At 35.6% G+C, this 14345-nt stretch overlaps 3 protein-coding genes across 3 annotated transcripts in view; 2 read left to right on the top strand and 1 right to left on the bottom strand.

Annotated features, from left to right (window-relative positions):
* LOC21394206 (clustered mitochondria protein) overlaps positions 1–4378 on the bottom strand; it is a 13366-nt gene extending 8988 nt beyond the window's left edge. Inside the window, exons 1-11 of the mRNA XM_010104332.2 lie at positions 4333–4378; positions 3854–4103; positions 3130–3191; positions 2776–2965; positions 2553–2690; positions 2268–2409; positions 1975–2168; positions 1649–1750; positions 1244–1379; positions 984–1112; positions 295–634 (exon numbers count right to left, since the gene is read on the bottom strand). Coding sequence (XP_010102634.1) covers positions 295–634; positions 984–1112; positions 1244–1379; positions 1649–1750; positions 1975–2168; positions 2268–2409; positions 2553–2690; positions 2776–2965; positions 3130–3191; positions 3854–4091 — 1671 coding nt within the window. The 5' untranslated portion in view covers positions 4092–4103; positions 4333–4378. The remainder of the gene's footprint in view (positions 1–294; positions 635–983; positions 1113–1243; positions 1380–1648; positions 1751–1974; positions 2169–2267; positions 2410–2552; positions 2691–2775; positions 2966–3129; positions 3192–3853; positions 4104–4332) is intronic.
* Positions 4379–8407: 4029 nt separating this feature from the next.
* Positions 8408–12208, top strand: LOC21394205. Its single transcript, XM_024169620.1, has 7 exons — positions 8408–8706; positions 9630–9803; positions 9899–9991; positions 10083–10151; positions 10832–11038; positions 11375–11500; positions 11654–12208. Exons 1-7 carry the CDS (start codon positions 8473–8475, stop codon positions 11792–11794), a joined length of 1044 nt encoding a protein of 347 aa, XP_024025388.1. The 5' UTR covers positions 8408–8472; the 3' UTR covers positions 11795–12208.
* Positions 12209–13408: 1200 nt separating this feature from the next.
* On the top strand, positions 13409–13732 carry LOC21394204 (putative lipid-transfer protein DIR1). Its single transcript, XM_010104330.2, has one exon. It carries the CDS (start codon positions 13409–13411, stop codon positions 13730–13732), a length of 324 nt encoding a protein of 107 aa, XP_010102632.2.
* Positions 13733–14345: the final 613 nt, after the last annotated feature.

Raw genomic sequence — 14345 nt, 5'->3', positions numbered from 1 at the left:
AAAAAGTAGTGTTGAAGAGAAGAGAAAAAGGGGGGGGGGGGGGGGGGGGGGGGATGGGGTGTTAAGAAAAATCGTGAAGGAAAGGGGGCATCCTGAGCTTATATTTTTTTTTTCAAAACAAAAAAGAAAAGCTAAAAAATAAAGATCCCCCCATGGCGCCTTGGTTCTAGAACTTCCACCAAAAGCTGAAAATATTTTCCCCACTTTAAAAATGGTATTTAGTTCAGAGCTAGAAACAATAAAACTAATATTCCATAGAGAAAAAGCAAAAAAGAACATAATCTTTAATCCCACCTGAGCCACAACTCTGTGACCCCTATAATCAACTATGGCCATTGCCAGATTGTAGAGGCCAGGGACATCAGCTTCCTGGTAAGCTTTGGTGCCTTTTAAATCATTATTTGCAGAGGCATACGTGGCTTGCTCAGTCTCAGCTGACTGAGTCTCGGAAGATACATCCCGAGCCGATTCCGTGACAATATCATGTTCCTCTCTACATGATTTATCACATTTTTCCCCATTGGAAATTCCACTATTAGTGGTCATCTCAGACTTTTCTGACACACATTTCTTGCTCAGCTGCTCAAGATCGGCATCAATAGCAAAACTGAAGAATATATTGTTGTGGACATACCTAAAGCCAGAGTGACCAAAACAACAAAAGGTTACTCTGAGAAAGATGAAATATACTACGCTGAATAATAATAATAATAATAATACATATATATATATATATGTTTGAAATTTCTTAATCGAAAGAAAGCTTTTCAACATTAAATTACAAATATGTAAAACGCTGGCAATGAAAATTCAGTCGAAAATTAGCTCAAGTAATTGATGTAAACATGAGGTTCACACTTGGCTTAGTGAGGTTCAATTTTTTGCTATGACAATGACAAAACGGATGGGCACTAGCTTAGGAAACATCTTCGGTAGGAAAAAGTTCACTAAGAAATCAATGCCTTTTCTCAGGTCATACTCACATGTGAAAGCACTCTGGATCAGTAGGATTTATGGGAGGTATACATCGGTTGATTACACCGATAGCACCACTTATTGCAGCATCAACAAAGTCTGAAGTTACTTTGTAGAGAGCCCTATCCCGTAAAATTCTGCAGAACACATTCTTAACAGTCAAGAATACTACAAACAAGAAGCATTAAATATGTACAGTAATACAAATTAGTCATAATTGACAAAAGCTAAAACTTGACAAGTTGACAAGTCCATTAGAAATTTATACCCTTCTTGAGGAGTTGTATGGGGAAATTCCCGACAAGACTGCAGCTCCTCATTCCAATCTCGCTGCATACCAATGAGCTCACTCCCATATGAAAGAACAAGGGCATCCTCTGCCCTGGCGGCATCGCGTTTGTGATCTAATAACAATGGATCAATAGAATTTACTCACGAATTAATGGAATATTGTCAAAAAGATTTTAAAAGGACACATAATAAACATTTCATAGCCCAAATCGGAAATGTACAAGTATATTGGACATTAACAAAGGAATTTATTCAAAAAGGATTGTTTAGCCAATTGTAACAACTACAACAATAATGCAGTAATAAAACAAAAATAAAGATGGTTAGTAAGTATGATCCAAGAAGAATCAAACTAACAACAGAGTGAATATGATCAGCTCACCAAGAACAGGGTATGATCCGAGCCATGAGTTGGGTGGCAACAAAGATTGAACATTTTCAAAAGGATGTGCAGAAGCTCTCCGATCCAAAATTTCACGAAAAGCTTCAAAATGTGCAAAGAAAGAAAATAATCAATTATATTTCTTCATTATTTTTTAAGATGACATGCCCGTTTGTTTCATAGATTCGAATTACTGTTCAAACCTTTTTGCTACAGTATTTTCTCTCATAAAATTTAAATTTCTACTCAAAAACTTTTCTGTTCAAACCTATGAACCAAACGGGTGCGACATTGCTTCAAGTTTTAACTCAAACTAGTCATGTTACCTTTCTTAAACTTAGAGCTGATCTTTTGCAAGAGTCCAACAAGGGTGGTTGCTTCATAATTAGTTTTACATGGTCGAGGGTCAAGGGAATTCTCCGTACTTGAGTTGACATAAAACATCTTCGTAGTTCCAGTAATACAAAACTTATTGCCCTCCAAGGTTACCACATCCAAATATATCAAATCCCCAACAAGCCTGGCAGCAACCAATACCAGGAGCACGTTAAAATATTAAGCAAATCAAACGTTATATTTTGAAGAGGGAGTTTGTGAAAATGTTCAAGGCCAATCTCACCTCCTGTGGCTTGGAGGAGGATTGAATGATGAAAACACAATACTTTCGACACATTTGATCTCTTTCGCAGGTGATGACAGCAAATTACTTAGTGAACCAGAAACATCCTCCATAAAACCCAGACCATCAAGCTCTGGGACCTCTGTTTTCAACCGTTGGATTAGTCAATAGTAGAGCACGAGCAATACTAGTTAAAGTAAAGTCTCTCTCATATGGATAAAACAGTGCAGCGGATAATTGAAATTCACAAAGTAAACAACGAATCTAATTTCAGGTTCTCTTAACCTCCAAGACTTGTTTTATTTTGTGTCACTTCATGCTGTAATGCCAGCGATGTTGAAAGCGATGCATGGAGTGAGGAAAGAGAAAGCAATTCTCTTGTTCGATAGACATGAGCCCTTACAGACCTATCATCGTACAGAGCTGTCAAGAAAAGATCCTTGTTATATCTTTCCGATGTTTACACATGAAAGAGAATAACAAAATCATTAATTAATTGCATAGTTACCAGGAACCATCTCCAAGGAGCATCCACCAGTGGTGATATCAGCTACCTCAGAAATTTCATTAAAATCTTCAAGGTGATGGCTGGAGCCATCTTTTGTGTGCAGCAACAAGTCATAGCAGGTGAAGAAACATGTCTCCGGAGCATCAAGAAGAAACTGTCTTATATCCATAACCGAATCTCCTGGGTTCAACTTCAAGTTGATTGAAAAATAATAATAATAATAATTAATAAATTAGTAGCTTAACACAAATCCTGAAGTCATAAGGTAAAAAAGCAGTATGCTTAACCATCCACAGTTGCACTATTCCATAATTAACGACATTTAGCATATTATAAACGAGGGGAAAAAATCACCTGCAGGTCAAGCTTCTCCCCGCTTTGTGCTTTGACGGACACGGGAAAAAGATGAAGGTCACCTGCACTCAGATGGCAATGAACCAAGAGCTCCACCAAATCAGATTTTTCATTAAAAATTAAATTAAAAAAAAAAAAAAGAAAAAAAGAAGAGGAGTCCCTGCTATTCATTTCTTCAAACATCAAGATTCAAGACAGCATTATAAGGTTTCAAATAAAGCCTACAAATTCAGCTCAGGGATAAAGATTAAGCTTGAACATGACGACTAATACTTCTTCTACTACCACTACTACAACTAACAGCTGTTAAACTTAAACAAGATTAGGGGGAAAAAGTTCAATTCTTTATACCGAGATTGTCATTAAAATTCATTACATAAAGGTATGATATAAGAAGAGAGACAAACAAAGGAGCATTCAATTATCAATCTTTGGAGTTTTTGTTTTTGCTTTTGCTTCCTAGGGTTCATCCCACATGTGGGTTCTTTATCAAAACCTACGCAATACAAATATTTTTGCACATAAACTTCTCAATATCTCCATCTATCATCATTCTTCAAATGCACCACAAAAAAGGTGATTTTTTAATAAGCTTTTACGAATATTCTCATAACTGCAAGGCAAAGTTTCTACTAAATTCATTCCAACACACTGAAATTGACACAATAAACCCTAACAAAAGACAACGAAGCAACTAACTGAAATCCACCAATCTTTTCTTTACCTTGCTTCGCTTGAGCCGCCGAATTGTCGTTCTCAGGCTCGGTTTTTGCCTCCGGCTTGGCAGCGGCAGCAGAGTCGTCATTTGTCACCGGAACTTGTTCCAAGCTCTCGTCTTTGCCGGTACTAGGATTCGCCGGAACTTCAACCCGCTCCAAAGAATTCGCCGCCGCCGCAGCCGCCGCCGCCGCCGCAGCATTTGACACTTTCCGGTTCCTCCCCTTGCTCGATTTTCCGGCCATTTCTTTCCCCTCCTGCAGTTTCTATCCGATTATCCACAAAATTTGTATTTCCACACACAAACGAAACCATAAACAGACGATTAAAAATCAAAAGTTCTTTTTTCTTGTCTCTTTTTCGTTTTGGATAATCATCGTAAGAAATGATGAAGCTCCATTGAAAAGCGAGGAAGGAAATGAAAACATAAGCTTGCCATTGAAAGAGAAACGAAAAAACTTAGAGAGAGAAAGTGCAGAGAGAGACCTTGAGAAAGAGAGAGAGTGTGAGGGAGGCTGAGGCTGACTTGAGAGTAGAGAGAGAAAGTGGGAGGGACAGCAGAAGGAGAGGGTTTGAGGGTTCGTAAAGTTCCAAGTTATTATAAGAAGTCAAAATTCGATATGTACCCCTTGATTTTATCAATATTATTGAAAAGCCGTAATAACATAAAAGTATGTATAACTTTTACTTAATTTATCATTTTTAAGATATTTTTCGGTAGTTAATATATAGATAGGTTAAATTTTTTATCCGTTAAATCTGTATAAAATTATGTAAAAATTAAAAATTATATAAATACAACAGTTAAAAAAATTTAACATATTAATACGTTGTTAAGCGTATTAGAGAATCTCTTTTTTTTTTAATTGCAAAGATTTTAGAAATATTTTTCAATTCCATCCCTTAAGTCCTTTTTTTAGTTAAAAAAAAAAACAATTTTTTTCACGCCCCCCTTCCTACTCGTCACTTTGAAAATCCTAAAACTCACTCAAAGAACGCAAAGTTCCTAACTCAATTATACTCAAATGATAGGCCTGATTTTCACTCATGCCACTATACACTCAACGCTGCACACCATATTGGTCAAACAAGGGTCTTAAAGTGGCGTTGTGGAATATCGAACATTGAGCACGTCCTGAAAAGAGGGAAAAAAATGCATCCTCACTGTTACACCAATCTATTGGACATTGGTGGTAAAATATTGGTTAAATTATACGGTCTCCTCTCCCCTCCCGAGTTACAATTCTTGTCACAAAATACTTCTTGAACTTTAAATTTATCTCTTTTTTCCTTCTACTCCCCTGCCTTCATATCTTATTTATTCCTCTATCAATCTATCTCTCCTACTAAACGGACCCTAAAAGAAGAGAAAGAACTCTTAATTCTACGACTAGAAGATTTGTTTAGTTCCTTAAAAAAAGAACTCTCACACAAGAAAGATCAAATTGCAAAAAGATAAGAAAGAAAAAAGTGCTCTAAAAGTAAATTCAAGAAAAGGAATACGAACACGAAGAAGATGGAGGTGATAATTCTGATGAAATGATTTGGAGATGATGACTCTTTTTCCAATAAAGTTCTATAAGAAGTTCTCACAAAACAAAAGAGAGAAATTCAAGAAAGATGAAATAATTTGTTTTCATTGCAATACAGTATACACTCGATCACAAGAAGGCGGACTGTTCGTTCAAGAAGAAGAATGGCAAAAAGAACAAGAAGGAATAATAAAAGAATATTTTTCAAGTTGAGAGAAAAAAAAAATTTGATCATGAGAATTCGATAGTGGGGAGGAAAATGAATATTGATGTTTAGGTGACGTTTTCTAACACTAGTTATGATGAGAACGAATTGAAAATGAAATTTCGTCAAAGAAAATGAAAATAGTTCCTTTTTTCTTTTTCTTTTATTTTCTGGATTTATATACTCAAGATTATTAGGATTTTTGTTAGTTGGCAACAAATTGTTGGTATTGGTTGTAAAAAATTCAAAAACAGGGACTCTTGGTGATTGGTGTTTATGATGTAGATCAGAGGTCTTTTTGGTTGCTTGATTTGTTGATTGGATCTAAATATGAAATGTTTTGATGAACGAAATCAGAAATTTTGGCAAGGAAATTTCAAAAAATATTTGGGAGATTTGATGCTATGGTTGACATTGCTGTTAAATGTTGCTGATTGCTTTTTTGTGCTGAGATCATTAATGTGACAACTAGGAGACTTTGAAAAGTGGGGTGGCTGAACGTATTATTGTGGTGAAGAGGATTGAAGGTGAAAAGGTTGGCCTTTTATATTGCGAGATAATAGTTTTCAGACAGTGAGGGCTGTGCTTATGATTTCTATGTGTTTTGAGAGAAACGTTCTTAAAAAAAGTCTCTGTATGTGAACTTTTAATTTGTGAGTGTAAAAGTGTGTTATTCGGGATGAGAACGTACTGTTTTCAGGAGAAAGTATTTCTTTCAGAAGAAAGCTTTCAAAGACGAGTAGTGCTCACTAGACAATGCCTTTCAGAAGATTCTTCACAACGGCGACATCATCAAGGAGGGAGTCTTTGTGTGTAAGACCGTGGAGTGTTTGTAATCATTTCATCTTAGTAGATTATTCACTGTATGGGCGTGATCCTACAGATGTAAGTGTGCACACCGAACTACGATACCATTTTCTAGTGTTATTTTCTTATTGTATTTTTTTCAGCTTGATTAGTTATTTGTTGTTGAATTTGAAATACAATTTATCACAAGTTTACAGAAAGTGTTATAACACTCTTTGTGACACCCGCTAAAAACAGACCTTTCAAACATAATCATGATAACAAGTATATTGTTACTTTAACTTTTACCACACATAGCAGTGGCATAATGATGTAGAATGACCTATGAGAATTCTTTCACTTATATATCTTAAAGACCCCGTTTGATATACGTATTTGAACCCTATGATTCTGAATCTATCTGCTATAATATTTTTTTCCCTTAAAGAATTTGAATCAAAAAATTTTGCGCCAATAGTCCTTAAAGACCCCGTTTGATATACGTATTTGAACCCTATGATTCTGAATCTGCTATAATATTTTTTTCCCTTAAAGAATTTGAATCAAAAAATTTTGCGCCAATAGTTATCTCATAAAAATTTGAATAAAAAAAATTTCGCCAATAGTTATCTCATAAAAATTTGAATAAAAAAAATTTCGCCAATAGTTATCTCATAAAAATTTAAATATAAATCAAAATCACTCTTGTTCATTTCACCGATTCGAGTTTTCAGTTTTAGGTTTCTACAGTAAAAAGCTCTCAGAAAATGTCACATCTAACTTTTTCTGTTATAGTGAAAAGCTCTCAGAAAATAGCACATCTCAATTCGAATTAAAAACTCGAATTCGCGAAGTGAACGAGGCCTAAATTTAACGTGTGAACCAAAAGCCCTAAATTGATTCCAATTGTTTGTAATGACACTCTACTTATGTCTCTTATCGGTCCACCAATTGTGACTTTGCACAATAAAACTTGGTGCTCCCGAAATAATAATTGACAAAAGAAATATTGACCATAAAAAAGGTAGTTTTTTTTAGGTGGAGTGAGTTATTTTGTTTGCTTTATTGATGGGACATGTGTTTTTACTGTTAGATTAGTTTTTTAACTGTTAGATCTACATTAAGAACAGTTATGTGTGACGCACTATAAGATTTTTAATACAGACATGTATAGATCAGACCATTAAAAAATTAATTTAACAGTTGAAAAATTTTATCCCACGTTGAAGTGAAATAGTTTGCTCCACCGTAAATATTCTATAAAAAACCACATTTACACTTTTTTCTTTACTCAAATGAAATCAATATCCAATAAAAAAAGAAAAATCAAATCAATATCTCTGAATAGAGGTGAAAGTGGCCCGACCCGGGCTCGACGGCCTAAATAGAAATTTCGGGATGGGCTATCCCGACATTAATTGAGAGAGGGATGACCTAATCCGACCTAGTCTAAAATTTTATAAGATTTTTTTTTTAAAAAAAAATCTTTAAAAATACAGTATTTGTCCTGCCTAAATAAACTTTTTAAACTCAAAATTTTAGTACGATTAGACTTATGAGACGTTTAATTTAAGAGTTTAAAATTATGATTATGATTATAATTTTTAAAATTTTAATTTTTTATAAAAAAAATACCATAAAAAATTAAAAATTATAATTAAAAACTATAGACGAACTTTTAAAACAAATTATCCTATTAAAAATTAGAGTCAGACTGTGCATGGGCTAACAGTGACGGACGATCGATCCGTTTAAAACTGTATCTCGAAAGAAGAAAAGAAAAAGTCCCCAAACAAGTCCCTCCAACAAGTTACAGTAGTTGGCGTGCATGACAGTCGCACGCAAACAAAACAATAAAATAAAATAAAATAAAATAAAACAATAAAAAGCTCTCCCGCCACCATCCATCTCACAATCTCATTTTTCACTCCTCACGGCTCAGATTCCTTTTCCACACAATAAAATAAAATAAAATAAAATAAAACAATAAAAAGCTCTCCCGCCATCATCCATCTCACAATCTCATTTTTCACTCCTCACGGCTCAGATTCCTTTTCCATTTTCCATTTTCCCTTTTCCCTTTTCCCAGACAAGAAAGCGAAAATGGATCTTCCGGTGATCGATCTCTCCGAGTACTTGTCGGCGGCGGACGGCGAGCGAGTCGCCGAGATCTGCGGCGAGGTCAGCCGATCGCTGAGGGAGACCGGGGCTCTGCTCGTCAAGGACCCGCGCTGCTCGGCGGAGGACAACGATCGCTTCCTTGACATGATGGAGAAGTATTTCGAGTCTCCTTCCGAGTTCAAGCTTCTCCAGGGGAGGCCTCATTTGCATTATCAGGTACTCAATTTGATTATTACGACCACCAATTGGTTTCAGAATTGGGAGAAATTTGGATTCTTGTTGTGTTTTAGGGTTTTCTTTTTTCGTGAGAATTTGATTTTGTACTACTGTTTGGTTGACATTGAATTTTTGAGGGGAGCGCAAGTAGTCTATCCGGTTTTGATTGGTGAAAATGGCGTTTTTGAATTTTATGTTTTGGGGTTTTCTTGGAGTTGGATTTGTTGTATATTGTGCTTGTTTGGTTGCTGAGAAAATGTGAAGTAGTTCTTACGTGTTCACAGACTGAAAAGAGACAAGTTGTTTACTTGAACTGGTTCAGCTGGGAAAGTTAGTCACTTTTTCATGGAATTGAACTGGTGATCTCTATGATTAATAGATAGAAGAATTCTTTGGTGGGTTGAAAAGAAATGCGCTATCCATATTATATTGTTTTAGACCGTCAGATCATATAAGAACTATATTAAAATAGGAAAAGCGTATAAAGTTGAAAGAATTTCTGATACTTGAATTGCGTGATTATTTTATGTTTTAGCAATTGGATTAGTTTGTCCATGGTCAAGTGGTGTGTCTTCTTTTGTATCTTTATGTTTTTACGTTACCGACTCAAAGATTCCTTCTCGAAGCTTCTTGGTTGAACTCATTTACCCTCCTGCAAATTATTCTTTTCATGAAGTTTAATTGGCAAGGTGTCTAGTGAAAATGATAAGAGTCTGGATTTGAAATTAGGAGAAGTCTTAAATGGGGTATCTAAAAATGGAGATTATATGTTAACAACATAGGGATTAGTAAAATGGAGAAATACTTTTGTGTTAGAATGCTATCAGTTAGCTTTTATGATGCGACCTAATGTTGATTATGTGTTAATTCAGAGAAGCAGTGCTAAGATGTTTAGTTCTGGGTGTCTAAAATGGGGGTAACAGGTTGGGGTGACACCAGAGGGGGTGGAAGTCCCGAGAAGCCTGGTAGATGAAGAAATGCAAGAGAAATTAAGAGCGATGCCTGAAGAGAACCGACCATCCCCTCCCAAGGGTCCAGATTGCAAGTGGCGTTACATGTGGAGAGTGGGTCCTCGGCCAATAAATACCCGATTCAAGGTCTCATGTTCTTCTCTTGTCTTTCCGTTCTTATGCAATTTGATTGCTATGTTCTAAACTTCTAATTGTATTGATGTTTTCCTTTTCTTTTTAAGGAACTGAATGCAGAGCCTGTCGTACCTGAGGGCTTTCCTGAATGGAAAGACACCATGGACTCGTGGGGGTACAAAATGATTGCGGCAATAGAGGTGAACTAGTAATGTGCTTTTTCTGTTTGCTGGTTACTGCCCCTTATGCATTTTGTCTGTCGCCATGTTCATGTAGTCTCTTTCTCTTCAGTTTGTTGCTGAAATGGCAGCCATTGGGTTTGGCTTGCCGAAGGATGCATTCACTTCCTTGATGAAGCAGGTGATGGATTTTTGTCAATTCAACTTATACTGAGCGAGTGGATTTCTTGTCATGTGATGATTAGTAGTGGTCTAATCAGAAAACAGTAATACACAAATGCCTAGAATGCTAACATTCTTTTTGTTGACTTCTTTCTGTATTGCACTATAATTTTATAAAACCAATCCATCCCGTTATGAAACTATAGCAATCTCTCTTTCTCATAGGGTTCTTCTAGCAAAATCACCTTAAAAGTTTCAGCTGTCTTTATCCTTATATCTTGAACCAAGTTTGTTGTTCAGTATGTTGGCCCTTTTCTTACAGGTTATTCTTTTCTTTGTTCTTCTGATGCTCTGTGAAAATGAGCATATGGCTTCTCCTTTGCTTCAGAACTTGGTCATTTCAACATTTAAATGTGACTAACTGGGGCATCTTTTTTATTTTGAAAGACAAGTGCGACTCGCCTGAACAAACACGCATGCTCATTCTCTTATGAAGTTCGCCTGAGCATAACATATGAGTTTTAGAACTGTATTTACTTTGTTGGTTACTTTCGCAAGAGATCACGAGTGTCTATTTGTCGATAAATTACGAATGTTCAATTTTTCCAAATGTATTTGCATGAATGATACTCTTCATCGGCCAATTCGTAATTACTCTAGGAAACATATTTGAACTTCATTTTTCTTTGCAAATCTCAGGGTCCGCATCTTTTAGCTCCCACGGGGAGTGACCTTCGACGTTATGGCCAAGAGGGCACTGTCTTTGCAGGGTATCACTATGACCTTAACTTCTTAACAATTCATGGCAGAAGTAGATTTCCTGGTTTAAATATATGGCTAAGAAATGGGCAAAAAGTTGAAGTGAAGGTTCCCGTAGGATGCCTTCTCATTCAGACAGGAAAACAGGCAAGTGTATTTGCAACTTTTTGTTTCTTGTCCTCTGACCAGAATGCTAGGAGGGGTTCATCTATGTATATTTACCTTGGAAAGTATTAGATGAGCATAATCGTTGTATGATAATGTAGTGTTAGAATATATATCTTGCCGCGATACATGTTATTCCGTTCTTGAGTTTATTATTTCTTTATTGAATTGGCAGTTGGCTGTTGCTTTTGTAGTTCAATGAATATCACTAGTATTTATTTGATGTTGCCAAAAGGGGTTACGCAAAACCCTTCATTCATGTACACAATTTTTATGCCTATTCCTAATTTTCTTCTGAAACTTGCACGTTATTTGCAGATAGAATGGTTGACTGGAGGAGATTGTATAGCTGGAATGCATGAAGTTGTTGTCACAAGCAGGACAACGGATGCAATCAGACTAGCTTCGGAGCAAAATCGCAGCCTGTGGAGAGTATCTTCTACAGTGAGTGACGCCCAACATTTCATTTTCGTTGCAACACTTGACTTTCTATTTAGTTTTTGTTTTTTTAGCTGGGATGGCATTGGTAGAAATTTAAATATGTATGACTACACCCCAAGCATCTCAAGCTCATGTAAGCTGTTTATTCCCATGCAGTTGTTTGCGCACATTGCATCCGATACCGTGTTGAAACCCTTAGGCCACTTTGCAGAGTCCCCACTCGCCAGCAATTATCCCGCTCTCTGCGCAGGGGAGTTTGTTGAGAAAGAGCTTGCAGTAATCAATCTTAAAGGATAAAATTGGGAAATCTTGATAACCTGTGGCAAGTAAAATTCGTGTTTTCGCCACTTCAAATGTTTAACAACATTTCTGGGGGGTATTGCAACGAAATGAGTCACAATAAGGATGCTCGAAACGAGCGTATGTCTTCCGCAACTGCAGAATCATGGTGCCACGGAGGACACTATCCTGCTGACATTTTTTCATTTTCATTTGCTCGTGCTAAATGTACTTCCTCGACATTTCTGCGTATTTTTCCACATCTAATTTCTTCAGTGGTGGCAAATTTGGTTGGTCCTTTTGGAAATGTCTTTGGGGGTTAATTTAGTTCGATCTCTTATGTTTGATCTCAGTTCTGATTCCAGATTGTGTCCTCCAATTTCGTTACTGAATAAAAAGAAGGAATTGTTTGGTTGGAAATTGTTGTTTTTTGCAAGCTTGAAACATTGGAATATGAAACTTGCCCGTTCGTGGGTTTAAGTTGAGAACTTGAGTTGAATAATGAATTTGTTTGAGAGAAAATATTGTGACTATAAATTGAACTAGAATTTTTGTGAGAATAGAGTTGTAATCTAATTGTGAAACGAACGGAAACAAGTTCACTTTGTTAATAGATAAGTAAGAATTGCTAAGATGTTTTACTCCAATAATTTTTCTATAATTTAAGCAAAAGATTGGTATCCTTAATAATAACACCATTCTATAAATGCCAAACAACGTCATGACTAATTTTTCTCAAGTATCCTATTAAAAAAAAAAAAAAAAAAAAACTAAAAGCTAAGGTGATGAAACTAATGAATTATAACAAGTTTAAGATTACGCGTTTCAAGATAACTCAAAGATCATGGAATAGAATTGTGAATTGTTTTGGATTGGTAACAAAGTCAAAATCTAATGAAGGAATAGAATTGTGGTTTCCTTGCCATTAAAATTTTTGGTAGTTCTATTGTAGGTATGATGCTTAATTTGTTAGACCTATTTTAATTCCTATTTTTTGGTGTTTTTTTTTTTTGGTCACGGTCATGAATAGCTATTTTTAATTAGCTTTTAAAAACTTTATGAATTATCTTCCCAGTAGAAAGAGGATATTATATTATTAATAGAGATCAAAACAATACCACAACTCACGAATTTAATTAGTGTTGTAGATAAATATAATATTTGTAGTGATTAATATATTTCGCTGACGAAATTAGTGATTAAATCTTAAATAAATATAGTCAAATATTTTGTTAACCATCAAATTACGCGTAAAACCATTCATTACCTATATTTCTCCAACGCACTCACAAAACTGCAAAGTGGGGTCACGGAATTTTACTTGAACAACTGTTCTCCATGCACGCTAATTGTCTTTTTGTGAAAATTTTAGATAAGCAATGATGTCAACAAATATGCATTAGAAGTGTGATATGTGGTTAGGATGGCAGTGCATAATGACATGACTAAAATCAGTCCCAATTTCTATATAATCCAAATCACAAGACACACAATTGGTGTAACACTAAAAACCTAGAAAAAAAAAATTACACTGTACTAGAGTATATTATATTGTGAAATTAGAAAGGCCTAAAAAAAATGAAGCATAGTAAAACTATGAATGCGCTAGTTTTAGTGTTTATGTTGGTGACCATGACCGCGATGATGGGAGTGGAGGCACAAGGCCAGCTGGGGCAGCCAGGGTTGCCAGTCCCCGCCCCGACTTGTACTAGCACATTCTTCAGTGCTCTCATTAGGCTAATACCTTGCAGGGCGGCGGTTGCTCCTTTTAGCCCCATTCCCCCGAGCGAAGCCTGCTGTAATTCCGTCAAAGCTCTAGGCCAGCCTTGCTTGTGTATTCTTATCAATGGCCCTCCAATCTCCGGTGTTGACCGGAACATGGCCCTCCAGCTCCCCGAAAAGTGCACCGCCAACTTTGAACCATGTAGCCCTCCTGTTTACCCTATTAATCACTAATTATTAGTTAGTTGTTTGCTAACAAAAGTTGTAGTAAAGAATTTAAAAAAAAAAATGGTACATATACCCTATTTATTAAGAAATCTAATTATAGTTGGCTAATAGAATTGAAAAAAAAAAATCTTATTATTGGCTAATCTAATTAATTTGTTTATTTATTTTTATGCAGGTGAGACCATGAAGAAGTAGAAGTACATGTGTTCCAGCTTGAAAGCTTTTTAGAAAATAAGAGTTAATTAAGTTTATAGATTTTAGGCAGCAATTCAACGGTCTACATCTAAAGTAGTTCAATAATGAATGTTGTATGAACTACGTAAGATTTTTTTTTTCTTCTTACTTTACCTCTTTCTGTCTAGTTTCTGTTCCAAGGGATTTGCTTAGTCAAAGTAATAAACTTTTTTATTTTCTTATATTCTTTCTCCTCATCATTGAAATTTCTCCAGCAGCACTACTATTTAGCTATATACATACATATACACATATAATTATATATATATATATATATTAATATAGCTGTAACTTGTCTGCCGTGCTAATGTTGGTACAAGACAATTAAAAATGATAACTTAAAATGCTTCTTTCCTTTTGTCATAGGAAATAAAAAGTCATATAA

This window comes from Morus notabilis, unplaced genomic scaffold, assembly GCF_000414095.1.
Source record: "Morus notabilis unplaced genomic scaffold, ASM41409v2 Scaffold765, whole genome shotgun sequence".
In the NCBI taxonomy this organism is placed as follows: Eukaryota; Viridiplantae; Streptophyta; class Magnoliopsida; order Rosales; family Moraceae; genus Morus; species Morus notabilis.
Note: the sequence above shows the minus strand (reverse complement) of the source record. Positions and strands in the feature narration are given on the sequence as shown.

What these genes read in the sequence shown, in the direction of transcription:
- LOC21394204 (XM_010104330.2), top strand. Translation starts at nt 13,409, where the DNA reads ATGACCGCGATGATGGGAGTGGAGGCACAAGGCCAGCTGGGGCAGCCA.
- LOC21394205 (XM_024169620.1), top strand. Translation starts at nt 8,473, where the DNA reads ATGGATCTTCCGGTGATCGATCTCTCCGAGTACTTGTCGGCGGCGGAC. An exon ending in CAATAAATACCCGATTCAAG is followed by an intron (nt 9,804 to 9,898) that starts GTCTCATGTTCT and finishes TTTCTTTTTAAG; the next exon opens with GAACTGAATGCAGAGCCTGT. An exon ending in AAATGATTGCGGCAATAGAG is followed by an intron (nt 9,992 to 10,082) that starts GTGAACTAGTAA and finishes CTTTCTCTTCAG; the next exon opens with TTTGTTGCTGAAATGGCAGC.